This window comes from Staurois parvus, unplaced genomic scaffold (genome assembly GCF_062004578.1).
Source record: "Staurois parvus isolate SC_StPar_1 unplaced genomic scaffold, SC_StPar_1.0 ptg000162l, whole genome shotgun sequence".
NCBI lineage: Eukaryota > Metazoa > Chordata > Amphibia > Anura > Ranidae > Staurois > Staurois parvus.
The window spans coordinates 4,314,440-4,342,206 of NW_028317958.1; the positions used below are offsets into that span (position 1 = coordinate 4,314,440).

At 42.0% G+C, this 27,767-nt stretch overlaps 1 protein-coding gene across 1 annotated transcript in view; it reads left to right on the plus strand.

Annotated features, from left to right (window-relative positions):
- LOC149463035 (monocarboxylate transporter 2-like) overlaps positions 1 to 27,767 on the plus strand; it is a 69,690-nt gene that overhangs the window by 15,473 nt on the left and 26,450 nt on the right. Inside the window, exon 2 of the mRNA XM_089676015.1 lies at positions 11,980 to 12,225. Within this exon, the coding sequence (XP_089532141.1) occupies positions 12,009 to 12,225 (217 nt within the window). The 5' untranslated portion in view covers positions 11,980 to 12,008. The remainder of the gene's footprint in view (positions 1 to 11,979; positions 12,226 to 27,767) is intronic.

Consider the following 27,767-nt stretch of genomic DNA (forward strand, 5'->3'; position numbering starts at 1 on the left):
ACTCCACCTCCGCAACATCGCCAAAATCCGCACGTTCCTAACCTCAGAAACCACTAAACAGCTCATCCACTCCCTCATCATATCACGACTCGACTACTGCAACTCCCTCCTTACTGGCCTGCCTCGCCACTGGCTATCCCCGCTTCAGTCGATCTTGAATATGGCAGCCAGACTCATTCACCTTTCCAACCACTCCATCTCCGCCACCCCCCTCTGCCATTCCCTCGACTGGCTTCCGATTGCGCTACGGATTAAATTCAAAATCCTAACACTGACGTACAAAGCTGTCCATCATACTGCCCCGAACTACATCACTGACCTAATATCCAAGTACCACCCAACATGCACACTCCGCTCCTCACAAGACCTCCTTCTCTCTAGTTCCCTGGTCTCCTCCTCCCATGCCCGCCTCCAGGACTTCTCCAGGGTGTCACCCATCCTCTGGAACTCCCTGCCCCAACCAATCAGATTATCACCTACTCTCCTCTCCTTTAGGCGCACCCTGAAAACCCACCTCTTCAGGGAAGCCTACCCCACCCCCTGCTAACTTGCCGACCTCCTCCACTCTTCCTACCACTCCATCCCCCACAGCTATCTCCTCCTGTGCCACCATTCCCTCCCTCCTAGATTGTAAGCTCGAAAGAGCAGGGCCCTCGATCCCCTCATGTTTTCCATTGTATTGTTATTGTTCTGTCACATGTTCTGTCCCCCTTTGTAATGTACAGCGCTGAGCGAACTACTGGCGCTTTATAAATACTGTATAATAATAATAATAATTAGAATGCCCCATTACATCAATTGTCCCATTAGAACGCCCCGTTACATCAACCGTCCCATTAGAACGCCCCGTTACATCAACCGTCCCATTAGAACGCCCCATTACGTCAACCGTCCCATTAGAACGCCCCGTTACGTCTACCGTCCCTTTAGAACGCCTCATTACATCAACCGTCCCATTAGAACGCCCCATTACATCAACTGTCCCATTAGAACGCCCCGTTACATCAACCGTCCCATTAGAAAGCCCCGTTACATCAACCATCCCATTAGAAAGCCCCGTTACATCAACTGTCCCATTAGAACGCCCCGTTACATCAACCGTCCCATTAGAACGCCCCATTACATCAACCGTCCCATTAGAAAGCCCCGTTACATCAACCGTCCCATTAGAAAGCCCCGTTACATCAACCGTCCCATTAGAACGCCCCGTTACATCAACCGCCCCATTAGAACGCCCCGTTACATCATTTGTCCGCATCAGAGTACCCTCTTACATGTTCTGTCCCCCTTTGTAATGTACAGCGCTGAGCGAACTACCGGCGCTTTATAAATACTGTATAATAATAATAATAATTAGAATGCCCCATTACATCAATTGTCCCATTAGAACGCCCCGTTACATCAACCGTCCCATTAGAACGCCCCGTTACATCAACCGTCCCATTAGAACGCCCCATTACATCAACCGTCCCATTAGAAAGCCCCGTTACATCAACCGTCCCATTAGAACGCCCCGTTACATCAACCGCCCCATTAGAACGCCCCGTTACATCATTTGTCCACATCAGAGTACCCTCTTACATCAACTTTCCCCATCAGAATGCTTCATGGATCAATGGATGCACTCTTAAAAACCTGGGGGGGGGGGCACAATTAAATCTGGTTGGGGGGCACATCCCACCCCAGCACCCCCCTAGATCTGGGCCTGATGGCCAGTATTCGGGAGTTTCTCCTTGATTACTGTCACAGTGACGATGGTTTCAGCAGAAAGGAAGTCAGAGAAAAACTGTATGTGTGTGTATATATATATAAACTATTGTCACATGAAAGCTTTCTAATGGAGCCCTGAATAGAAAGAAAACCTAACCTGGGGTTCTAACCCCTCCCCAGTCTCTCCCCCAAAAAAGAATGTTTAAGTGGATTTACACTTCAGTCTTAAGGCCGCTTTCACACGAAGGGTCCAATCAGACCCATCTGTCAGTTTTTGAGGTGGACCTGATCAGAACCTCCATTCACCCCTATGGACCAGCGGGTGTAAACGGACATGTGTCCATTTACACCTACCTACCTCCAATCCGATCTGGTCCACTAAAAACAAGAATCGCAGGCTGCCCATAGAGCAGAGTGGGCTCTGTCATTGTCCGCTCTTCATAAACTGAGCAGACATGGACCTGTCATCCTCCCACTCTGCTCCGTTCAGCGGGGGGCTCAGACGGTTCCCCTGCCGATGTAATCAGAGTCCGCCCCATGTGACAAGGGCCTTACGTGTGATGAATGATTGAACAATAACTGGAGTAAACTATGAAATCCAACAATACAAGTTCTAGAGGAAAGTTGGCTTTAAAAAAAGTCTACAAAAGGTTCTTTATTTGTAGAGAACTTGTGATCTTTTGAGGTTGTATTTATATTATCTGTGTGCTGGAGGGCTAGTTGTCTGTAGTGGAATCACTGACAGGACATCAGCTGTGCGCCGGGAAATGTCTTTCCTCAGTAGCTCTGTAACTTCCTATAGATTCAGTTACAAACACTTCCTGAAATGTATGCAAGCTGCATATTACATATCATTACATAGTTCCTAGGTTGAAAAAAGTAGACGTGCGGTTCGTTTCGTTCCGAATCGCATTTCGGACACATTTTTTCATTATTCTGATGTATATGAATAACAAATTACAAAAATAACGAATTTAAACGAATCCGAAATAACGAAACAAAATTTGTCTGAAATTTGATTTGAAAACAAATTTGCATTCGAAAACAAATGCGAAAACAAAATTGAACAAACATTTGAAAACAAATTTAAAGCAAAGCTCCACCCAAAAGGGGAAGTTACGCTTTAAGGACTGGTCACCATTATTTTTCTAATTTTTTTAGAATTCGGTTGAAATGTTTTCGATTTTGAATGACTTTTCAAATTTTTGTTGAATCAATTTCGAATTCAGTTGAACCAATTTAGAATATGAATGACTTTTCGAATTTGGTCGAAATGTTTTCCAATTGAATTCGAATACGAATTACCGAAACAAATCCCCAAAACGAATTGAACGAATTTACCGAATCCAACTACACGAAATTTGTTAGATTTGGAAATGAAACACATTTTTTTGTTTTGCACATGTCTAGAAAAAAGACTTGTATCCATCAGGTTCAGTCACTTCATGGTTTTTGTCCTCAGGAAGAGAATTGCTAACACTTTTGCCACCTATGTGGAAAACATTTTCCATCCGACGCCCCTCCACCCAAAAGAAAATCTGATAAATTCCCTGGATCAAAATGTTTCCATATTATCCCCTTATAACTGTTCATTGTCAGCCCTCATGTACACGGGACCTTTTGATAACGCTGGTAACATTAGCTGTGTGAAGTCACGTTAAAAACTTGAGTTTTTCAGCTTTTTTTAGTGTTTTTGCATTAGCGTTTAGCCTTTGTCTAGCAGCGTTTTCTGCGTTTGCGTTTTTTTAATAAAAAATATTTTTTTTTAACCCAAAAATATATATTTTTTGTGTTTAAAAAAAGTCCAAAAATGCCGGTTTGCTGTGTTTTACCACATTTTGAAAAGTTTTTCAGCGTTAGAGCATTTTTACAGCTAAAAAACTCCTCTAGAAACCCACTAGTCCTGGGTTTTTTTTCCACTCAAAAAACATCCCAACCACAAAGGTTGATTATAGTCTATGTGTGCATGGACACAGGATAACATGCTGGGGGGTTTACTAGCTGTAGAAAAAACCATCAAAAGCCAAAAACAGTCGCTGTAAAAACGTCCTGTGTGTATGAGGACTTATAAGTAAATCATTCATTTGCATCAATTTTGGGGCAGTACAGTGGCTAAATGGTTAGCACTTCTGCCTTGCAGTACTAGGGTCATTGGTTCAAATCCCAGCCATGGCACCACCTGCCTGGAGTTTGTATGTTCTCCCTGTACCTCTGTGGGTTTCCTCCAGGTACTCCAGTTTTCTCCCACACTCCAAAGACATGCTGGTAGGTTAATTGGCTCCTGTCTAAATTGGCCCTAATATGTGTATGTATGAATGTAACTTAGGGACTTTAGATTGTACACCCCTTGAGGGTTGGGGACTGATGTGAATGTACAATATATATGCAAAGTGCTGTGTAAATTGACAGCGCTATATAAGTACCTGAAATAAATATTAATTTTGCCATTACTGCCTCATATGGGAAAACAAGCCACAGCTAAACCACTCTTACTGTTAAGAACCCCTTCTAAAATGCCTAGAATAAACCCTTAAAGCGGACCATCACTCACCAGAAACATTACGCCCCACTGGAATGCATCTATCTCCACAATTGTTTGTGTATTTTCTTTTTTTTTTTTTCTCAGTCCCTCCACCCCCTGCTTTATTCTAGCCTAGGTGAGTATGACGTGTCCCTGTGCCTACGCGTCCTGGAATACGCATGTCACTTGTCGCAGGAAAGGAAGATGATGGTCTGCAGCAGCGGAACGGTGATACCATCAGTACATCTCTGGGTTTGCCAGGCATGTAAGTATTGTGAATTGGGGACAACCCAGAAATCCAGATTATTATTATTATTATACAGGATTTATATAGCGCCAACAGTTTGCTCAGCACTTTGCAATATAACGGGAGACAATACAGCAACAATACAGTTCAATACAAGAGGGTTAGGAGGGCCTGATCCTGGGAGCTTACAATCTAAGAGAAGAGGGAATAGAAGAAAAATTATTGGGCTGGGGTGAAGTTTCTCTTCCATTTACCGAATCTTCACACTTAAAATGTGTACATTTGTATGTGTACTACTGAGGAAGTCACATGCCCGTGGCAATACGCGTTTGGGCGGAGCCAGGCGGCAGGAAGCTTGGGACTAAAAGGGATGCGAAGAGCGCTAGCTCCATGATTCATAGATATACAAATTGTTTTTAACGGCTTGTAAGTATATTTTTTTTATTTAATAAATGTGATTCTTTTACATACCACACTATGGGGGCCCCGTCTCTTGTGTGAGTTTTCACCGTAGACCAGAGATCGCTAATTTAAAGGGCCAGTTACATACAAAATAGAAGGATCCATTTGAATCACTGAGAGCACGCTATTGGTTGGGAGAGACTATATATGAGAGAGGGATTGCCTCCAGGATTCCAATTATAAGGAAATAAGCACATTGATCTGTAAGAGGGCAGGCCACATAGTGGAGGTGAGCGGACTTTGAATGGCGGAGGATTATGCACATATTCATGAGTTTGGAACAGCACATGGACTTTATTTTATAATCACTGCATGCATTCATGGACGTTCTCCATAAATTACATATGCACTTTAGAATGAGCACTTTATTTTAAATTTCAATGTGATCTATGAGATTTATACCTTGCCACATGTGGGCAGGGCTGCTGTTAGTAACCACAGGGGCCCCATACAACCAACCTGACAGGCCCCCCCCCAAAAAAAAAAAGTTTACTATGCTTCAGCTATGAATGAACACAGTGAGTGATTGGTAGTTAGAAGGTTGTAATGGTGCACAATTATTATTATTATACAGTATTTATAAAGCGCCAATAGTTCACTCAGCACTGTACTTTACAAAGGGGGACAGAACATGTGACAGAACAATACCAATACAATGCAAAACATGAGGGGATCGAGGGCCCTGCTCTTTCGAGCTTACAATCTAGGAGGGAGGGGATAGTGGTACAGGAGGAGATAGCTGTGGGGGATGGAGTGGTAGGAAGAGTGGAGTGTGGTGTTGTGTAACTAACAGGTAGGCCCAGGGGTGGACTGACAACTCATGGGGCCCCTGGGCAATAGGGGATCATGGGGCCCCTGTGTCCTTGCCCATGCTCAAACCACACCCAAAAAAAGCCTATGAAAAGTACCAGGGGCATCTCATGGGGCCCCCTACTGACCCTGGGCCCTCGGGCAGTACCCGAGTTCCCAAATGGTCACTCCGCCCCTGGGTAGGCCTGTTCCACTCACATGTACGCAATTGTTGGGCATTTTTTAAGGCATTTTGTCAAGGTACCCCTGGGGACACCTATTTTGCCTGGGCACTCTGGTTGAAAAGGGCTGCTCTAATGGATTGAGATCTGGTGAATGTGGAGGCTATTGGAATACAGTGAACTCGTTGTCATGTTCAAGAAACCAGTTTGAGATGATTTTAGCATTATTGTGCATTATCCTGCTGGAAATAGCCAGCAGAAGATGGGTACACTGGTCTTCTGCTGCTGTAGCCCATCTGCTTCAAGGTTCGATGTGTTGTTGGTTCAGAGATGGTATTCTGCATACCTTGGTTGTAGCGAGTTACGGTTGCCTTTCTATCATCTTGAACCAGTCTGTCCATTCTCCTCTGACCTCTGACATCAACAAGGCATGTTTGTTCACACAACTGCCGCTCACTGGGTATTTTCTCTTTTTCGGACCATTCTCTGTAAACCCTAGAGATGGTTGTGCATGAAAATCCCAGTAGATCAGCAGTTTTTGAAATACTTAGACCAGCCCGTCTGGCACCAACAACCATGCCACATTCAAAGTCACATAAATCCCCTTTCTTCCCCATTCTGATGCTCGGTTTGAACTTCAGCAAGCCATCTTCACCACGTCTAGATGCCTAGATACATTAAGTTGCTGACATGATTGGCTGATTAGCCCAGGCCCTGGGGCAGTGCCCGAGTTCCCAAATGGTCAGTCCGCCCTGGGTAGGCCTGTTCCACTCACATGTAAGCAATTCTTGGGTATTTGTAAAGCATTTTGTCAAGGTACCCCTGGGGACACCTATTTTGCCTGGGCACCCTGGTTGAAAAGGGTTTCTCTATTGGATTGAGATCTGGTGATTGTGGAGACTATTGGAATACAATGAACTTGTAGTCATGTTCAAGAAACCAGTTTGAGATGATTTGAACTTTATGATGCATGGGTACACTGGTCTTCTGCTGCTGTAGCCCATCTGCTTCAAGGTTCAATGTGTTGTTGGTTCAGAGATGGTATTCTGCATAGCTTGGTTGTAACGAGTGTTTATTTGTAACGTTGTAACAGTAACATTGCTTTTCTATCATCTCAAACCAGTCTGCCCATTCTCCTCTGACCTTTGACATTACCAAGGCATTTTTGTCCACACAACTGCCGCTCACTGGATATTTTCTCCTTTTTGGACCATTCTCTGTAAAAACCTAGAAGTGGTTATGCATAAAAATCCCAGCTGATCGTCAGTTTTTGAAATAGTCAGACCAGTCCGTCTTGCACCAACAACCATGCCACGTTCAAAGTCACTTAAATCCCCATTCTATTGCTCGGTTTGAACTTCAGCAAGTCGTCTTCACCACGTCTAGATGCCTAAATGCATTGAGTGGCTGCCATGTGATTGGTTGATTAGCAATTTGTTTTACCAAACAATTGAATAGATATACCTAATAAAGTGGCCGGTGTGTATATATAAAAACAAACATTTTCAGGAGCAATTTTTGAATGAAAACAGCAGAATCAAATTCACAGCACAAATTAGGTGAATATATTCTCCTGTGCCACATCAAATGACACTGAATCCCACATAGTCTTATCTTTTAATCCAATAAAACACGTGTGACAGATGGAGCTTGTATAGTCAATACTCTTAGCATAAAAAAGTCAATATGATGTGTCACATCCCAAATGGACAATATCTAATGTACTGTAAATTGCCTGCCTAGATCTATAGCTGTTCAATGAGATTGTTGTTATACTTGCTATAAACAAATTGATGCAAAAAGTTCACAATGAGCCACTATGAATTGGTTTTTGCATGTTCAAGAACAGTCCCTTAGATATTATTGTGTAGAGCTGTATTAATTATACCTGAAATCTTCAGTATGACAAACAGCATCCTCGTCCAGCAAAACTGGCTTATCAACGTTTATTGATAAGATTATTGGCATTACAATGATGAAAAAGGACATACCTTTATTATTCCTTTGATCCTTGCTTACATCTACCAATTTCCTGGCACATTTCAATGCTACACAAAGTCCTGGCCATGTTTGGGAATTGGGCTTTTCACACCACTGTATACAACATCTTGGGTGAAAACTCAAGGCAAAATGAAAAGTTTTTTTGAGAGCCCGCACCCACCAATATTTACCATCCACACACAGCCCTAAACCTAATCACATGGTACTGTTCAAACCTGGAGATTGACTGCTTTAATGAGGAGGGAGATGTTAGATTATTATTATTTCAGTTACTTATATAGTGCTGTCAATTTACACAGCGCTTTACATATATATTGTACATTCACAACAGTCCCTCCCCCTCAAGGGGTATACAATCTAAGTCACATACATATACTATGCTAATTTAGACAGGATCCAATTAACCTACCAGCATGTATTTGGAGTGTGGGAGGAAACCAGAGTACCCACAGAGAATCAACACAGGCACAGGGAGAACATGCAAACTCAAGGCAGGTGGTCATGTGGTTGGGATTTGAACCAATGACCCTAGTACTGCCAGGTGGAAGAGCTAACCATTTAGCCACTGTGCTTCCCAGATGATCTTCATATGTACTTCCAAGGGCTCTAAAAAACGGGGTGGTGGGAGAACACAGTAAAGTGACAGGTTCCTTTTAACTGGCTGCTTTATCACTACCGCAAAACTGCACTTTGCACCCTGGCACAAACCTGGGAACGGGCTTTTTAGGTTACCAGTTTTTTCAATGCATGGGTCAATGCTGGAATCACAGGCTGGAGGAAGGAAAACCTTATTCCCCTGTGTAGATTTTAAGTTCTCAGTAGAAGGGTCATTAGTAGGAAGAAAGTGGTTCTGATTCCCCCATATAGATCATTAGGTATCACTAGAGGGATCACCAGTAGATGGAAGGAAATCCTGATTCCTCTATATAGATCTTTTAGATATCACTGGAGGGATCACCAGCACGATGAATGAGGTCCTGATTCCCCTATATAGATCTTTAGGTATCACTAGAGGCGTCAACAGCATGATGAATGAGGTCCTGATTCCCCTATATAGATCTTTATCACTAGAGGGATTACCAACAGGAGGAAGAAGGTCCTCATTACCCTGCATAGATTTTTATTTAGAGGTATTAATATCAGGAGGAAGGAGTCCCTAATTCCCCTATATTGATCTTCAGTTATCACTAGAGAGATCACCAACAGGAAAAATGAGATCTTGATTCCCCTATATATATCTTTAATTATTACTAGAGGGATCACCAGTAGGAGGAAGGAGATCATGATTCTCCTATATAGATCTTTATTTATCACTACAGGGACTACCAGCAGAAGGAAGGAGATCTTCATCAGTGGCGTACAGAGGCAGGTGTGGGGAGTGCGGCCCGCACCAGGTGACACCGACTGCATGGGGTGACACCGTACCCGCTCCACAAAAAGGTAAATTGTAAAGCAAGCCGACGATCCCCACAGGATGGATCCGATCCATCCTGTGGGGATCGTTGGATTTCTTTACAACTTACCTTTTCTTGGAGCGGGTCCGGTGTTACCCCGTATAGGATGCGGGGATCGCCGGCATGCAACCTATACGGGGTGACACCGGACCCACTCTAAGAAAAGGTAAGTTGTAAAGAAAGCCGACGATCCCCGCAGGATGGATCGGATCTGCGGATTGAGCATAATGGGTCGGAGTCCAATCCATTATGCTCAATCCGCAGATCTAATCCATTCTGCGGGGATCATCAGAGGGGGTGTCACCAAGTGTTACTGCACCAGGTGACACCAACCCTAGGGACGCCTCTGGTCTTCATTACCCTATATAGACCTTAATTTAGATGTATCAATAGCAGGAAGAAGGAGGCCCTGATCCCCCTAAATAGATCTTTAGTTATCACTGGAGAGATCACCAGCATCAAGAAGGAGGTCTTGAGTCCCCTAGATGGATCACTAGTTATCGCTAGAGTGATCACCAGCATGAAGAAGGAGGCCCTGAATACCCTATACAGTAGATCTTTAGCTAGACTTCATTAAGAATACCGTTCTTGAGATCTCACTTACCAAAAGATATTATAAAGATAGAATGAGTCCAGCGATGGGCAACAAAAATGGTAAACGTTCTCAGGGATAACACACATCAGGAGAGACTGCAATAATTAAAAGTAGAAGTTTAGTCTGTATAACGCCTACCTTTAATTGCTGCGCTCCCACCGCCTGCCATCATGCTGTATACAATTAAGCACAAATCACAATTTAAATACTTTTTTTTTGCTTTCTTTTCTGTGTACTCATGTGACTGCAAAGCCCTGGCCTCTTTGTGTAATGTGCAGGGCTGATAACAGGGCAAGATTCCCTAGAGAAGTTATGTCAGCCAACTCCATTGATCTAGGCCAGTGCTCTCCAAACTCAGGCCTGAGGGCCAAATGTAGGCCTTTGCTAGATTTTATCCTGCCCTTGAGGTGCTACTCCTTCCACTGATTTGAGGCACTGCTCCTAACACTGACACCAATAGTGGGGCATAATTCCCTCAACTGACACCAATGACGGGGCACTATTCCTCCCACTAAGATCAATGATGGGGCACTATTCCTCCCACTAAGATCAATGATGGGGCACTATTCCTTCCACTAAGATCAATGATGGGGCACTATTCCTTCCACTGATAGCAATGACGGCAATGTAAAAAAGGGCATCCAAGAGGTGCTGGGACTTTGATATGAGTTTAAACAAGGTAGTAGGAGGGCAAAAAACACTTGAAGAGCTCAGTGGCTCAGGCTAGGCTGCTCACAATAGGCATGACCACCCTACTGTGGGTACTCCAGCAGGTTACCAGGAAAAAGTGTGCACATATGGAAGGAGTGCCAGACCAAAAGATAAAAGTCCAAATTAATTTATTGATGTTATGTTATGCTGATGCAGACACTGCTGGTCAGGATTTCTACTCCAGCAATCAGCTGCCCTGGATAGGTTCAAACAGGAAAGACTTTCTTTGAGTCCATTTAAGGTTCTCATTTTTAACTGAAGCCCTGATGAAAGGGAAGTTCCTTTGACCCCCGAAACGCATTGGCTGTCTTTTAACATAACATCAATAAATTAATTTGCACTCTTATATTTTGGTCTGGTGCTCCTTCCATATGTGCACACTGATAGCAATGACAGGGCACTTCTTCTCCCACTGACACCAACGATGGGGCACTACTTCTCCCACTGACACCAACGATGGGGCACTATCAGGGACGGACTGACAACTCATGGGACCCGTGGGCAATAGGGGATCATGGGGCCCCTGTGTCCTTGCCCAAACTCAAAAAAGCCTATGAAAAATGTACCAGGGGCATCTCATGGGGCCGCCTACTGACCCCGGGCCCTCGGGCAGTGCCCGAGTTTCCAAATGGTCAGTCCGCCCCTGGGCACTGTTACTCCCAATGACACCAACAATATGGCATTATTCCTCCCCATAATTCCAATGACGAGGCACTATTCCTCCTCCTACTGACCACAGGCACTATTCATCTGAACATCACACATGAGGCATTGTTTATGCTCCCTGATGTGGGGAATGGGACATTTTCTACCCCCACAGGCCACAATCCGGCCCCCCAAAAAGTCTGAAGGACAGTAAACTGGCCCTTTGGAGACCCCTGCTCTTGTCAAAGAAGGAGAGAGTCTCATCCCACCAGCCATACAAGACATAGACGGACCTGGGATTTTCAGTCATGTGGCTGCTTAGAAAATCAAGCAAATGGGTATTTAAATAGTAATTTGTATTTAATTGTATTGAGCACCGTGGGGAGCAGTGGGGTGCGGTAGCACTTGAAAACTGGGAGTTAGAGACACTCTTTATTATGTACACTCTTGAGGAAAGAGAGGAAAAGGGGAACATGACTGAAACCTATAAACAATAATTCAGACAAACATAGATCTATACTCAGAAAAAAAAGTAAATAAATAAAATTAATAAATGGTGCATACTTAATGGACCACTTGGTTTTTTTCTGTAGTTGCTCTTCTATGTTTCTAGGTATGGTGACTGAACTGTGCATTTACAAACTATTTGTATTATCTTCTAGGTCTACGAGAGGTGTATCCTTATTAAAGAATGGCTCCAGCAGTGGGAACAGACTTGGGTTACACCCCACCAGATGGAGGCTGGGGATGGATGGTTGTTGTTGGGGCTTTCATATCCATGGGGTTCTCCTATGCCTTCTGCAAAGCCGTCACAGTGTTCTTCAAGGAAATCCAGGAGTATTTTGGGGCTTCTAAGAGTGAAATAGCTTGGATATCCTCTCTGCTGCTTGCCTGCATGTATGCTGGAGGTAAGTACACTTCATACAGAAACTGCAGCAGATTGATGTGTGCAATTCTCTTGCAGAGATACATGCCTGTGCTGTGCATCTTTCTTTCTTTTTTTTACCTTTTCTTCATAAAAGGTTTATTTAAAGGTCACCTCCACCCAGAAATATTATTTAATCTTTGACAGTTTCAATACTATGTGTTGAAAGATCAAGCCTAAAGCTGAAAAACACTACAGCAATTTCATCAAAAGCAGTCAGATGTTTCCGTCAGGTTCAAATAGAACAATTTCAATCCCATCTCCTTGCAGTCAGTCAGTCAGTCAGAACCACCATGTTTTTTTTTTATTGCTTTCCTATTTCCATTTGGAACTGAAAGCTTGATCGCTGTTTAATTGGCACGTGTATGATCATTTAAGATTTTCTTTATTTACATATTGGTTCTGGACCAGTGACCCAGAGATAACAATAGTAATTACTAACTTTGGCCAGCCTATGCAGACCTGGGTGTATTCAGTGGGGAACAAGCAGTATTAAAGGATGTCTAATCCTTCTTCAACACTAGATTACTCTGCAACTTTCTTTAAAACCTCAACATAAAAAAGGAAAAGAAAGCTCATGCTCATAGATCTATTAACTTTTATTAAACACTAAAAATAATTGTGGTGTACATATACATTCACATGTACAGAGTCTATGGTGTTTTGTACCCAGTGACTTCATTGAGTCTTGGCCAGGTTATTTAATACCCCCCCCCCACCCCCAACCACCACCTTCTCATTAATACATGTGAGATCTGAGATATCAAAATGGTATTGTGTATTTGTTATAACTTTGGTGCCCAACCTGTGGCCTGGGTGAAGTTCTTTCACATTATCTTGCTATTTTCGCTGCTGTACATTCTTTTACCTTTTTAATGTGTTTTTTTTTCCCCTGTCTTATATAATGGATTTTGCTGAAAAAAATATCAAAGGTATTTTTTAGGGGGGCTGTAGGGAGCACAGATGTGGAAGCATTGATTTTGTAAAGGAGCTTTAATAGTAGTAAGCGCTATCAGTTTCATGTAAGGTATCCCCATGTGAAGCATGTATTTACTGTCCAAAACTCCAAAAGCATGTCTGCAGTCTCTCTGACCAACTCTTGTAGCATACCCATAGTCTATGACCAACTCTTGTAGCATACCCATAGTCTATGACCAACTCTTGTAGCATACCCATAGACTATGACCATCTCTTGTAGCTTGCCTGTAGTCCTTGACCATCTCTTGTAGCCAGGGCTTTTTTCTCAGAGAATAGATGCAGGAATTCCCCCCTTGACTCTGCCCCCTACAAACCTACAAGCACCATCCTTTATTAATATCACCCCTTTTAGTGAATACAGAACCAAGTATCATTTTGTAAAGTAATTTGTATTGAATTTGCTAACGTAACATACAACAGCAGTAAAATAGATCCCCTGCTGCCAGCAACAAAAGCACTTCAAGGAACAAAATACCCCCCAGCAACAATAGACCCACTCCAGCAACAATATATCCCCCAGAAGCCAGCAACAACATACCCTTCCCTCAACAGTAGATCCCTCCCAGCAACAATTGATCTTTCAGCAACAGACCCCTTCCGCATCAAAATTACTCCCCCAGCAACAATAGATCCCTAAGTAGCCAGCATCAATAGACCCTCTTGCACACCCCAGAAGCCCTTGTCATTACATACAGTACATTCAGTGCTGGAGGTGCCGGAACTGCGTTTCCCTGCATTCCTGCTGAAAAACAGCCTTGCTTGTAGCATGCCTGTAGTCCTTGACTGTTTCTTATAGTATGTCTGTTGTCTTTGACTATCTTTTGTAGCATGCCTGTAGTTTTTGACCATCTCATGTAGCATGTCTGTAGTCTATGACCATCTCTTGTAGCATGTCTGTAGTCTATGACCATCTCTTGTAGCATGTCCATAGTCTATGACCATCTTTTGTAGCATGTCCATAGTCTATGACCATCTCTTGTAGCATGTCCATAGTCTCTGACCATCTCTTGTAGTATAACCATAGTCTATGACCATCTCTTGTAGCATGTCCATAGTCTATGACCATCTCTTGTAGCATGTCCGTAGTCTATGACCATCTCTTGTAGTATACCCATAGTCTTTGACCATCTCTTGTAGCATGTTCATAGTCTATGACCATCTCTTGTAGCATGCCCATAGTATATGGCCATCTCTTGTAGCATGTCCGTAGTCTACAGCCATCTCTTGTAGTATACCCATAGTCTTTGACCATCTCACGTAGCATGCCTGTAGTCTATGACCATCTCTTGTAGCATGTCCATAGTCTATGACCATCTCTTTTAGCGTGCCTGCAGTCTTTGACCATCTCTTGTAGCATGTCTGTAGTCTTTGACAATCTCTTGTAGCATGCGCGTAGTCTTTCACCATGTCTTGTAGCATGTTCGTAGTCTTTGACTATCTCTTCTAGCATGCCTGTAGCCTTTGACCGTCTCATTTAGCATGTCTGTAGCCTTTGACCACCTCATTTAGCATGTCTGTAGTTTTTGACCATCTCTTGTATCATGCATGTGGTCTATGACCATCTTTTACATTATGTACATAGTCTTTGGCTATCTCTTCTAATATGCCTGTAGTCTTGTACCAACTCCTGGTGCATGCCTGTAGTCTCTGCCGGTTTTCTGCACTGTTATGTTTACTGAATATTATGTGTAATCCTATTGTAATGCCAAGGGTGATATTTAAAGCAGAACTTCACTCTCTCAATCAACATTGACTATTTTTTTCTTAATTATGTCACTAACTGGTTTCCATGCCTAAGCAAATTATGTCATACATCCCAGGAGTCTTCAGGAGGGGAGGAGGGGTTTTCTCCACTAAGTACACCCTTCTATCTGCATGCCAGAGCTAAGGGCAGATGAATTCCAGGAAGCAAATTCTACATGAATCATCTCCCCTTACTTCCAATAGCTATGGCCAAAAATGCTTGGAGGTGTTTTTCAAGGTGATTTCTCAACAAAATAAAGCATGGAGACATGGGTGGATGGGTGAGTTTTCTTTGAATCTTACAAATGAATGAAATAGTGTTTTTGGTTTGTGATGCTCAAATGTCTTGTAGTTCCGCTTTAAGGTCTCCAATATTTTGTAAGTTGACCACCACTGGCTAACACTGTCCTTTTGTTTAGTACACAACATTTTCTTTTTTTTTAATGTATTCCACTCAGAGTTCCGAAAGACGTTTGACTGGCTTATCAGATTTTGCCTTGTCTGTTCCTGCAAACCAAAAACAAAAACACTGACCTTGTATCTGCAGGTTATGACAAATGTATACTGTTACAACTCAAGTTTGAAAAAACATCTTGCTACCAGATGAAAGAGAAATGCAAAATTCATTTACAGAATTAAAGGAATATGCACATAAAGCTGGATCAAATGTTGGAGAATGTTTGTGGGACCACGTAGAACATGCATATGCTTCCTGCATTCTTGTTAATATTGCCACGTATATTTGGTTTTCGTTTTTTTCCAAGTTCCATATAGGATCCATTCACACCCTGGCATCATGTTGTGTTCTTCTGGACACTCTGGGGTTTATTTACTAAAGCTGGAGAGTCCAAAATCAGACTCCCTTCTGCATAGAAACCAATCAGCTTCCAGGTTTCATTGCCAAAGCTTCATTGAACAAGCTGAGGTTAGAAGCTGATTGGTTTCTATGCAGAAGGGAGTCTGATTTTGGACTCTCCAGCTTTAGTAAATAAACCCCTCTCTGTCAATAGATATTTGCAATGAATTAGTACCTTTCTAGACATGTTTCCTTTATTTTCAGTTGGTGATCCTGCAAATAACGTGCTTCCAGTCCTAGAGTGACAGTGCTCACTCACTATATCTATGGAGGAGCAGCACTGTCACCCTAGGACAGGACTACAGACCCCCACCCACCTAGAGTTGCCACCTCATCCCTTTAATTACCACCTTAAATCAGCCACATAACTTGTGTAATTAATATGCATTCTGTTTTAAAGGGATGAGGTGGCAACCCTACCACAACTGCCTCCCATCTCAATAACATAGCTGGGAGCTGTTCTATAGTCCAAAGTGAACTGGAAACAATGTTAACTGATGAGAATGCAACACAGGTAGAGTGTATAGGAATTTATGAGCGCAATAGATTTCTGCCAGAATGGACAGGTATTTTTTGCAGGTATTGAAGAGAGTTATTTATTTATTTTAGGTACTTATATAGCACCGTCAATTTACGCAGCGCTTTACATACATATATATATATTGTACATTCACATCAGTCCCTAACCCTCAAGGGGCATACAATATAAAGTCCCTAACTCACATTCATAAATATACATATACTAGGGCCAATTTAGACAGGAGCCAGTTAACCTACCGGCATGTCTTTGGAGTGTGGGAGGAAACAGGAGTACCTGGAGGAAACCCATGCAGTCACAGGGAGAACTCTAGGCAGGTGGTGCCGGGGTTGGGATTCGAACCAGCAACCCTAGTACTGCCAGGCCGAAGTGCTAACCATTTAGCCACTGTGCTGCCCAAAAAATAGTAAAAAACATTAAAAAATATTAGAAAACAACTTTCAACAGTATATTTAACAGACCCAAATGGAGGAAATAGGAGTGGTTCATTGTTAGAGTTTACTTACACTTTAAGTGGGGTGGTTGTTGTTTCTTAAGAGTCCATTTACATGTATTATTTTGTCATGCGGTAACATGTATTGTACTCTTAGAATCTGGGCTGGCACTGCCAGGGTTAACTACTCATTTTATCAGGGGGAGAGTAAAAGCACTTTTACTTGCCTGATCCTCTGCTCCCCTGGCAAATGATTCTCCCCCATGCTGCGGTGGTGGACTTTCAGGACCTTGGACCTCTCCTTTGGGGGTGAGAACTACATTAAGAAAAGAAAAAATATTTTGGCTGCTGCTGTGAACAAAAAAGCCAGAACATCATTATTATTAATATTATACAGGATTTATATATCGCCAACAGTTTGCTCAGCGCTTTACAATATAAAGGAAGACAATACAGCAATGATACAGATCAATACAAGAGGGTTAGGAGGGCCTGATCCTGGGAGCTTACAATCTAAGAGATCAGTTCAATGTGTTAAAAAAAAGCACAGCAACACCATATGTAAAACAGATGGACATCAGCTCAAATCAGTTAATGCAATAGTAAAAAGTGAAAAATAAAAAGTGAAAGCTTGTGAGCTGCTATGTAAATGATAATTGGTACTAAGTGCTAATTGTGAATGGCCTGCACCTAACACATACTCATACTAGTGTGCTAACCAATACTATTGAACAGAAATGTGCCACGCTTCACAAAGGTTACTCAAAATAAATCAATATTAAATAATAAGTGCAACCAGGTGCTAATATAACAGGTGCCACAGTAAATATCAATATGCAAAACCAATATGCATACACATGTTATGATCAAAAAAACAAATTGCCAAAATTAGTAGTAATGTCCATATCCATAGCAAAAAAGATGCAATCATTAAAAAAATAATAAAAATAAAGTACAAATTATAAAGAAGAATCCATATATATATCAAAATAAATCAATATTAAATAATAAGTGCAACCAGGTGCTAATATAACAGTTGCCACAGTAAATATCAATATGCAAAACCAATATGCATACACATGTTATGATCAAAAAAACTAATTGCCAAAATTAGTAGTAATGTCCATATCCATAGCAAAAAAGATGCAATCATTAAAAAATAATAAAAATAAAGTACAAATTATAAGGAAGAATCCATATATATGCTTCTTCAACCGTGCTCAGTTCCTTTTATAATAAAATATCCCGTGCTTCTTTTATTGATTTTTTTAAGTGAGAAAACTTGCATTCATTGTGCTCCCCCACCACATGTGCTTTCACCTCAAATATATGACCAAACCGTTAAGTGAGGTCATAGCACGCTTGTGTCCCTTTGAATGGGTCAAAATGGATGGGATGGTATCCTGATGTTTGGGGTCCTTCTCCACTCAAATGATAGGCTCCCACAGTGGTTTATACAGAGGAATAATCAGATCATTGTGTATTATCCTTTAAAACCATTTTATTAATAAAAGAAATGCACTCACATATGCTCTGTATATAAACAGCTTGTGCACAAAATGTGTCCTCCGGATAATTTTCAGTGGTTAATATTCTAAAATGTCCAGCTGGTGTCAGTATGGAACCATCGAGCGTCGTGACGTCATCAGGGGGAATGATTGGAATGGGCTTTGACGTCACGACGCTCGATGGTTCCATACTGACACCCTTTGTGAAGCGCGGCACATTTCTGTTCAAATTAGTTAATGCAATAGACTTGGTGGGAATGGACCCCTAGAAGTTTTGAAAGCCAAAGGGTCAGCATAACAGCAAGGCAACTAGCATTTTCAGATGGAGGTTGGCAACAGCAGCCTGCATTCCTTTAAAACAAAAACTTTCTTTCTCAAGAACTTCTGTAGGCAGTTGCATTTTCCGCAGTAAGCAGTCTCATATGAGTTTTCTAGGCTAAACTATTATCTCAGCGGTCAGATTTACAGTTCTTAATTAATTTGTAAGCATAAATAATTAATTGGCGCTATATACATTACACGAGTATCAAGCAGTCCGATTGATTAGTGGTAAAGTTGGTGGAAAAGTTCCAGCAGACGCAGTGTGGCTCTGGGTGGTGGAAAGTTAATCAGCTTGTCTTATGTATGTTTCCACAGCTGGAAGTAATTGTGGATATAGAGGAGGTTAATCCATTTAAAGGGATTACCACACATAATGAAAAAAATTAAGCTTCATACACTGGCCCTTCTTATGTTCAGTGGAGCTGAGCTTTGACCTTTTATTTCTTTAAAGAAGATAACACTTTTTTGAAGCAAAATATTTCTCATACCAACAACTTGATCTCTCAACGAGCGCCATTTGGGTGATTCCCTGGAGCTAAAGCTTTACATAATCTCTAAAATTATAAGAGGAGGGCTGCTTTAAAGCAGAACCCCAGATGACTTGCTAAAGAGGAACTTCAACTTTGGAAAAAAAATAAAAATTGAAAGTCAGCAGCTGTTAATACTGTGAGTTAAATACTAGTCCATGGTGTCATCCCATGGCCAATTTTTCTCTCTGCTGTGGGTTTCCAGAGTCGCCATCTTGGAAGCCACCTGTGACCATTTCATATGCTTGAGATCACAGGGCGCAGTGAGACTGATTCTGCAGTCTCCTGGGATGTGTGATGCCTAGGTGAGAGTTGAGGAAGTCAGAGCAGGTCACTGTCAGAAATGGGTACCTGCTCCTTATACAAAAAAAAAAAAATAGGGGTGGGCAAGAGGATCCGTACTTTTGCATCACAGTCCACTTTAATGTACAGTACTGATCAAACTTTTGTGAAAAAATGCTGTAAAGTGAGGATATCTTTGTTCTCTTTTAGACAGCGGCCTGGAGGAATGGGGGGGGGGGGGGGGGGTAAAAAGAGGTGACCACCCCCAGCGACCCACCTGAACTGCTCCAATACAGCTGGCTGGGGCCACACACATGTAGCCATTCTTTGCTTTTTAACTTGGGATGCAGAGTTTGACAGGTAGTACTCAAACTAGCCCATTAATGTGGTTGTAAAGGTGTGGGTATATATGTATGTGTGTGTGTATGTATATATATTATATATATATATATGCTCACTGCTCAGAAAAAATAAAGGAACACTTTGAAAACACATCAGATCTCAATGGGGAAAAATCTCATGCTGGATATCTATACTGATATGGACTGGGTAATGGTTTAGGAACACAGGATGCCCCATCGTTTGATGGAAATGAAAATTAACAACCTACAGAGGACTGAATTTAAAGACAACCCGAAAATCAAAGTGAAAAAATGATGCAGCAGGCTAGTCCATTTTGTTGAAATTGCATTGCAGCAACTCAAAATGGTACTCAGTAGTCTCTATGGATCCCATGTGCTTGTATGCATGATAAAAAAGCATGAGCAAATGAATGCTGAAACTCCTGCACTGGACGATGAGCTCCACGATGTCAATAACTCCTCATGGAGTACTTTTTTTGGAATGCAAGCCTTGCTGCCCTAAATGGACCAGGGAAATCCAAAGGAGCTGTGTGCAAAGAAACAAACAGAGGGCACACGGGCCTAATGCATTACCCTCTAAAAATGAGATTTATTGAATACAAAATAGTATACTCACAAAAGAATAAAATCAAAGGCACATCACAAAACAGACAGCATGGTCCAATCTCCCTAGATGGTGGCTATTGGGGGACTGTAGGCCTCCAAATGACTGACGCGTTTCGAGGTGCTTGTATACATGCCTGACAAGGTCGGGGGATGCTCCTAATGAGCTCTGAGGAAGAAGGCATAGCCTTTGAAACGCATCAGCTTTACTGAGCGTCTACCACCATGATGGGATTCGCGCTGGCTTCTTATCTTTGAAGTCCCTTTTGAGGACTACATGCCTGATTTTATTCGCTGTATGTGAGTACCTATCTTCTATTAATAAATTCTGTTAATGAGGTAATGCGCAAGGTTGGTGCGCTTCTTGTTTTTTGTTTCACTTTGCAGTATCGATCAGGCTTCCCCAGCCCTGGTTTGGAGCTGCACAACCTTGAAATATACTGATGGACGCCTGTTCTGGTGTTGGTTCCATTTGCCACCGGTCCTGGCCCTAGAGCGCAGGAGAAATCGCATCTGGCCTAATGAGCCGACGGATGGTGTCCTGGGGTATTTTCTTGCAGATCTGGACCAGGGGATCACTGAGCTCTTGGACAGTCTGAGGTGCCAGGGAGAGAAGACGGCCGGTGAAACCAGCGGTGGTGAGGAGACCACGGGATCGAGGGACAGGTAAGTGTCTGCATTTTAAAAATCAGCAGCTACAGTTTTTGAAGCTGCTGACTTTTTTTTTTTTTTATATCAGCTGGAACTCCGCTTTAACATACCTTCCAGCATCAGATTTGTATATATGATATCTTTATGGGATTTGTACATTTCTGCCATTAAAACTATAGAAATGTTTTTGTTTACACCGGAGTTGTCCTCTAATACATGAGAAATGCATCTCTAAATGTTCTTTCACAAAACCTGTTATAAATGGAGCCATTGTCACTCAGGAATATTACAGCTGCAGAGGAATTCTATTACATTCTCAAGAATTATTAGGTTTTAAAGTGGATTAGTGTGAAGGCATGTTTTCAGAAAACAGACAGACAGGTAAGGCGCAGATTTAAATCATGACGCATATTTGTGATGGGAAGGGGAGCCTTCACTTACTAAGCTACAATACGCTATTGCCAAAACTAATGTGTTGGTGAATTGAAGTCATTGGGCTTGATTTACTAAATCTTGTGCAGCTCTGCATAGAAACCAATCCGCTCCCAGTTTTTAGTCCTCATGCACACAGGACATTTTTACAGCGGCTGTTTTTGGCTTTTGGCATTTTTTTCTACAGCCAGTAAACTCCTCTGCATGTTGTCCTATGTGTCCATGCACACATAGACTGTAATCAGCATTTTTGGCTGGGGCATTTTTTAGCTGGAAAAACCCCCCAGAACTAGTGGGTTTCTAGAGGCGTTTTTTAGCTGTAAAAATGCTCTAACAGTGAAAAATTTCTTTTTTTGGACGTTTTTTGAGCAAAAGAAAAAAAATCTTTTTTTTGGGTAACAAAAAAAAAATGCTAATGCAAAAATGCTATAAAAACACTGAAAAACTCAGTTTTTTAACATGACTTTACAGGGCTAACGTTACCAGCGTTATTAAAATACCCAGTGTGCATGGGGAACTTCGTCATCAGACACTGACATTATTAAATTAAATGTATTATATTATTATTTTTTATAATTATTTATTATATTATAATCTATGATTTCGTGTTTCAAACTTTACCATACACGGGATGTTTACTAGACTCTTGTTTGGACAGATTTAAGTGAGTTATTCCTAAGAATTACAAGCCTGCAATATAAAACAACAAATTTCCATGCAAAACAATGTACTGCTTTGACATTCAAAAATATTGATTAGTTAGACCACCAGGGAGGTTAATGTAGATGGAACTCAAAAAGTGAAGACTCGTTATCCTATAGGGAACATCTAAAATGTTAACTGTATTTAAGCAGTACCCTAAAAGAATCTACATCTTGTCTTCAATCATTTCTAAAAAATAGCAGTATTAAAATGTAATAGTAATAGCTTACTTTATTATAATAATATTTTATAGCATATTTCACAAAAAGCCATCAAAGGTGAGACCTGCTCTACCAACTGGATACTCAGGATCTGTTAAGCTGTGTGTAGTCACTGTCTAAAGTGTGAGTTCTAGCTAATGCATTTTAACGGTGGAAACTCTTTCTCAGAGCTTTGTGAATGATAAAAGATCCCAACCACAGCACCACCTGCCTGGAGTTTGCATGTTCCTCCGGTGCTTGCGTGGGTTTCCTCCGGGTACTCCGGTTTCCTCCAAAGACATGCTGGTAGGCGAATTGGCTCCTGTCTAAATTGGCCCTAGTATATGTATGTATGAATGTGAGTTAGGGACCTTAGATTGTACACCCCTTGAGGGTTAGGGACTGATGTGAATGTACAATATATATGTAAATCACTGCATAAATTGACGGTGCTATATAAGTACCTGAAATAAATAAATAATACTACATTATATAATAAGGTTGAGGATGTCCCACAGTGCCGGTGCCCTTTCTGTGGTGCTTCATTAGCAGTGGTTACAGGGAGATTGAGCAAAGCTCCTTTCCACTAGGAAGGGTGTTATACTAAACTTTTGAACAGATAGCCCTATAACCTGAAACTGGCCCTTGTTTGTATTTCTTCTGTATAGTAGAAGGGTGGGAAGGGTCTATGGAGGACCTGTCATTAGTATAGCACGGTATGATTTCATACACATGGAGGCCAGCTTTGCAATATACCACCATGTTTCCTGCTACTACCTTGGCCTTAAAAAAACATCAGATAAAATTACGCCAAGGGCCACATTTAGTCAGTCTCAAAAGTTGGTAGATGTACATATCCACCTGCAATCATACCCAAAGCCATTCTGCCGCTGACTTCACCATCTCTATAAATTAATGTGGTCACCGAAACTCAGCAAAGTGCTAATCAAACAAACCAGGGTTCCTTTTGAAACTTCCTTTTGGGTTACTAGTTGGGTTACTTTGGGTTACTAGTTACCCTGGTTTGTTTGATTACTACCTTGGCCTTGCATGCTACTTGTTTGTCCTTCTATTGTGTACAGGGGCGGACTGACAACTCATGGGGCCCCTGGGCAATAGGGGATTATGGGGCCCCTGTGTCCTTGCCCAAACTCAAAAAAGCCTATGAAAAAGGTACCAGGGACATCTCATGGGGCCCCCTACTGACCCCGGGACCTCGGGCAGTGCCCGAGTTTCCAAATGGTCAGTCCGCCCCTGGGTGGATGCATTTGTTTTCTATTTTCAGGTGTGAATAACATATAAAATGTCCCTTTATGTCTACCCTTACTTCTCCACGAGTTTCCAAATGGTCAGTCCGCCCCTGATTGTGTATATACTGTATGCACACGCAGTAGAAGGACCACCAAATAGTGTGCAAGGCCAAGGAGAAGCAGGAAAACTGGCAGACTGTCCCGTGTATGACATCAATCAGGCTGTACTGATATTTAGGGATGGTATAATCTCAGAACCTACAGAACAGTTATGGGCAATCCTTTCAAGCAAGAATGCTGTTTCATTCTACCTATGCTGGCACTGTCGGCTGGGAAAGCTCTGCGCTGGGTTATACTGGGTTTAGGCCAATAAGTTTATTGTCATTTTATCAAGTGCTAGTTTTACAGCACCAATTTCAGTTTGTTGCTCTTGTTATTGCTGTTCTATATTTGATTGCCCAAGATGTCATCCAAGTGTGGTAGAGTCAAGCTGGTCATATCTGATCGAAATTCATCCGGTCCAACAGGGACTGATCTAATTTTCATCTCTGTGTGCCCATCTCAGCTAGACAGAAGTCATTTAATCGACTTCATGTACACGGGCAGCTTCTAAACTCGAGTTTAGGAGCTTTTGGCATTTTTTTGACAAAGCTCCTCAACTCCATAAAAGCCTATGCGTCCATGTACACATAGGCTTTTAGCAGAGTTTAGGAGCTTCCGCATTTAGGTGAAGTTAAACCTCCCTCTCCTGAACGCAGAAGAATAGGAATGTTTTGACTGTCGACTGTGGGAAAACGCAAAATCGCGGTACCGCGTTTTGCCGCGTTTTGTGTTTTCCTGCGGCTGGCAATCAGGGTAGGCTCGTATAAATGCAGCCTAAGGAACATGTGAATTTTTTCTTGAGCAGCCGCTGCTTCATATACGGGGTGCTACTATTAGAGAACAATCTCCCGGTGTGAGGGATTCCTTCGTCCACCTCAAATTGAGGAACCAACCAGCACACTTATTCACCTTTATTCTTCTTAGCAGTGTTTTGACAATATAGAAGCTGTTCTGTTTTGGGGGTAGTAGAATTGTTATGTATAGGTCAACACAGGAGTGGAAAAGTTTGTGTAATTAGCAGAAAATAGTTGCCATAGATGGTGTGCTAAACCTCGGGGTAGATCTAAATCTACTGATGTCAATAGAATTAAAAATTAAAAAACAAACAAAAGTCTGGGGAATGGATGGAATTTGTTACAATTGATACTTCGCTTCTGGTTGGAAGGAAGATTGTCTGATATTGTATACAAAACTTCACATTTCATTAAAGAGACACTGTCAACTTGCCCATGCATAGGGTGGCCCTTGACACACTTAAGCCTCGTAAACACGATTAGGACACCAACTAACAATTATTTTCATAATCGATTAGTTAGCCGATTATTCTTTCGATTAATCAGATAAAAACCTGAAAAAAAGTGTGGTGTATAATTTAGTTAATCTGTAAAATTTAACCTTGGTCATACAACACTGTTCCCAAATGAAATTTAGATCATTTTTCTCACAAAACAAACTCTCCTTTGATGGTATTTAATTGCCACTGGGATTTTTATTTTTTAATATAAAAACGAAAAAAGACTGAAAATTTTAAAAAATAAAAAACAATATTTTTTATTTTCTGCTATAAACCATATGAAATAAAAATAAAAAAATCAAATTCCTTCATAAATTTAGGCCAAAATGTATTCTGCTACTTATTTTTGGTTACAAAAATCCCAATAACTGTGTGCCTAACAGTGCTTGGTGCATTCACTGTGTGCTGTTTTAACTAAGGTATGTGCCGGTTTTTATCCCCTACTTTGCAAGGAAATAAAAAACGGAACATCCTCGCTGACAGGACAGAGCTCTGTGTTGTTTACATTCACAGAGCTCTGTCCTGTCTTTCTCTTTGCCAATCCGCTAGTCCTGGTTGGCAACATATATCTATTTTCTTTAACAACAAACTTGTCATACTTAACTGCTCTGTGTAATGGTTTTGCACAGAGCAGCCCTAAATCTCTTCCTCTGAGATCCTCCATAGGTGCTTCTGGCTCCTCCTGCCTTCAGAGTGCCCTCATAACCAGTGGTGTAGTTTGGTTTTGTGCTGCCCTAGGCAAGACTAAAATCGGGCACCCCCCCGCTTCTAAATTTGCCCCACCCTTTCACCTGGAAACTCCGCCCCTTCCTCTTTAGGCCCCACCTCTTTCTATTGGAGCTCCACCCACTGACGATGGGCAGCTATTCCTCCCACTGACACCAATGATGGGACACTATTCCTCCCACTGACACCAATGATGGGGCACTATTCCTCCCACTGACACCAATGACTGTGCACTATTCCTCCCACTGATACCAATGATGGGGAACTATTCCCCCCTGCCCGCCCCTGTACTTAGTGTCCCTTCCGTTGGAAGGGGGCTGGGGCAGCTGCCCCCCTAAAAAATGCTGCCCTAGTGGCAAATATGCCCCTGCTCATAACAAGCCGCAAAGTTTAGTATAGAGTGCCCCTATATCAAGGTAAAAAACTGCCTTTAGTATCACTTATGTCTCCTGCCCAGGACTACATGTCCAACAAGGCATTGCTCCTCACACATTCAGTTCTCAGGCACTTAATGACATGTATGAGCAGTGTACTGAGCTGTATGTGTGCTGCACTGTATTTTCTGATATGTAAAACAAATAATGCATTCCGTATGCAGGCTAACTAATCGACTGACCAAGTAATCAATTATGAAAATAATTGACGACTATTTTCATAAACGATTATAATCAATTAGGTCAATTAGTTATTTCAGCCCTGCACACAATGAGAATATGAGACCAATGATCATCCGTGTTTTTTTTCATGCTAGTCTAATATAAAAAATGAAGAGGTTACTAAAGTTACAAAAATTCTCATACGGCAGAATACTTCGGAAGTGATGTAATATATTCTTTAATTTCTCATCATGGCAGTCTTGGTCACTCAATTTTTAAAAACGAATACTGCACTGATTAAATGAAAATCGTTAGTTCTGGTATCATACTAGAAAAATTTTCGTGCTTGTCCTTTTGGATAATTTCGCAGTAATGGTCATGATCGGCTCTCAAAAGCTGTGCATGAACGTTCAGATTATTAGACGATCGCTCTGAAAGCTGTATTTTTGTCTGATATCCTCATTGTGTTTACTAAGCAATGGTGCTGAAATCAGCAGTGTTGGAGACCCAGGAGAGCAGTGGCACCATCTCCTCCTTCATTTGAAAGTATTTGGGCCTAGCGATTGGCTAGAAAGCACTGGGTAGTTTCACCGGCTGGAGAGGGGAAGGAGCTGCAAGCGAGTTGAGGTCAGGGAAGTATAACGTGGGGGCCCTTTACAGAGACACTGTAGAAATAAGAGCACTCACCATTTTCATGAACAATCTTCTGTATACAGGAAATGTACATACCTATTGCATATAGACAGTAAGTTATTTTATAGAAAAAAGACTAGCAAGTAGATTGTCCAACAAGCAGCTGGAAAATTCCAGCTCTAAAGACTGTTCTGCAGTGCCTTCTAGCTCCTGGCCCAAATTTGACTGCTCTAAATATTACACCCGAGCTGCTATTCAGGCCCTGTCTAACCATTAGGATCTAGCTCCCCCTAGCTAAACTAGGAGGGTGCTATACCTAATTTAATGTCACCAGCAGTTTCTGCTACCCCTTGACCCAGACAGTCATTTTCTAACCACTCCAAAACCGCACTATAGCCAAATGATGGCTACAGCATGGTTGTCCAGTTCTGGAAAGGCGTCATATGACGTCCTCCCAGATTGCGCCCTCCCGCGCACCCCCAGCAGCACACATCTGGCACTCTCCATGATCGCTGTGTCCTATGGACACAGCTGATCACATGATGAGGTAAAAGGCCAATCACAGCGGCATTTTACCACATGATCAACTGTGTCCAATGAGTTAATACAGTTGCCGATTATCGGCAGCACTTTCCTCACACTGTCACAGCGTGAGGAAAGTACTGCTGATAACCGGCAAATGTCACAGAACAGATCGGCACTGATCATCAGGGCACTGATAATCAGTGCCGCCCGTCAGTTCCGCCATTCAGCGCTGCCAGTCAGTGTCGCCCATCAGTGCCGCCTAT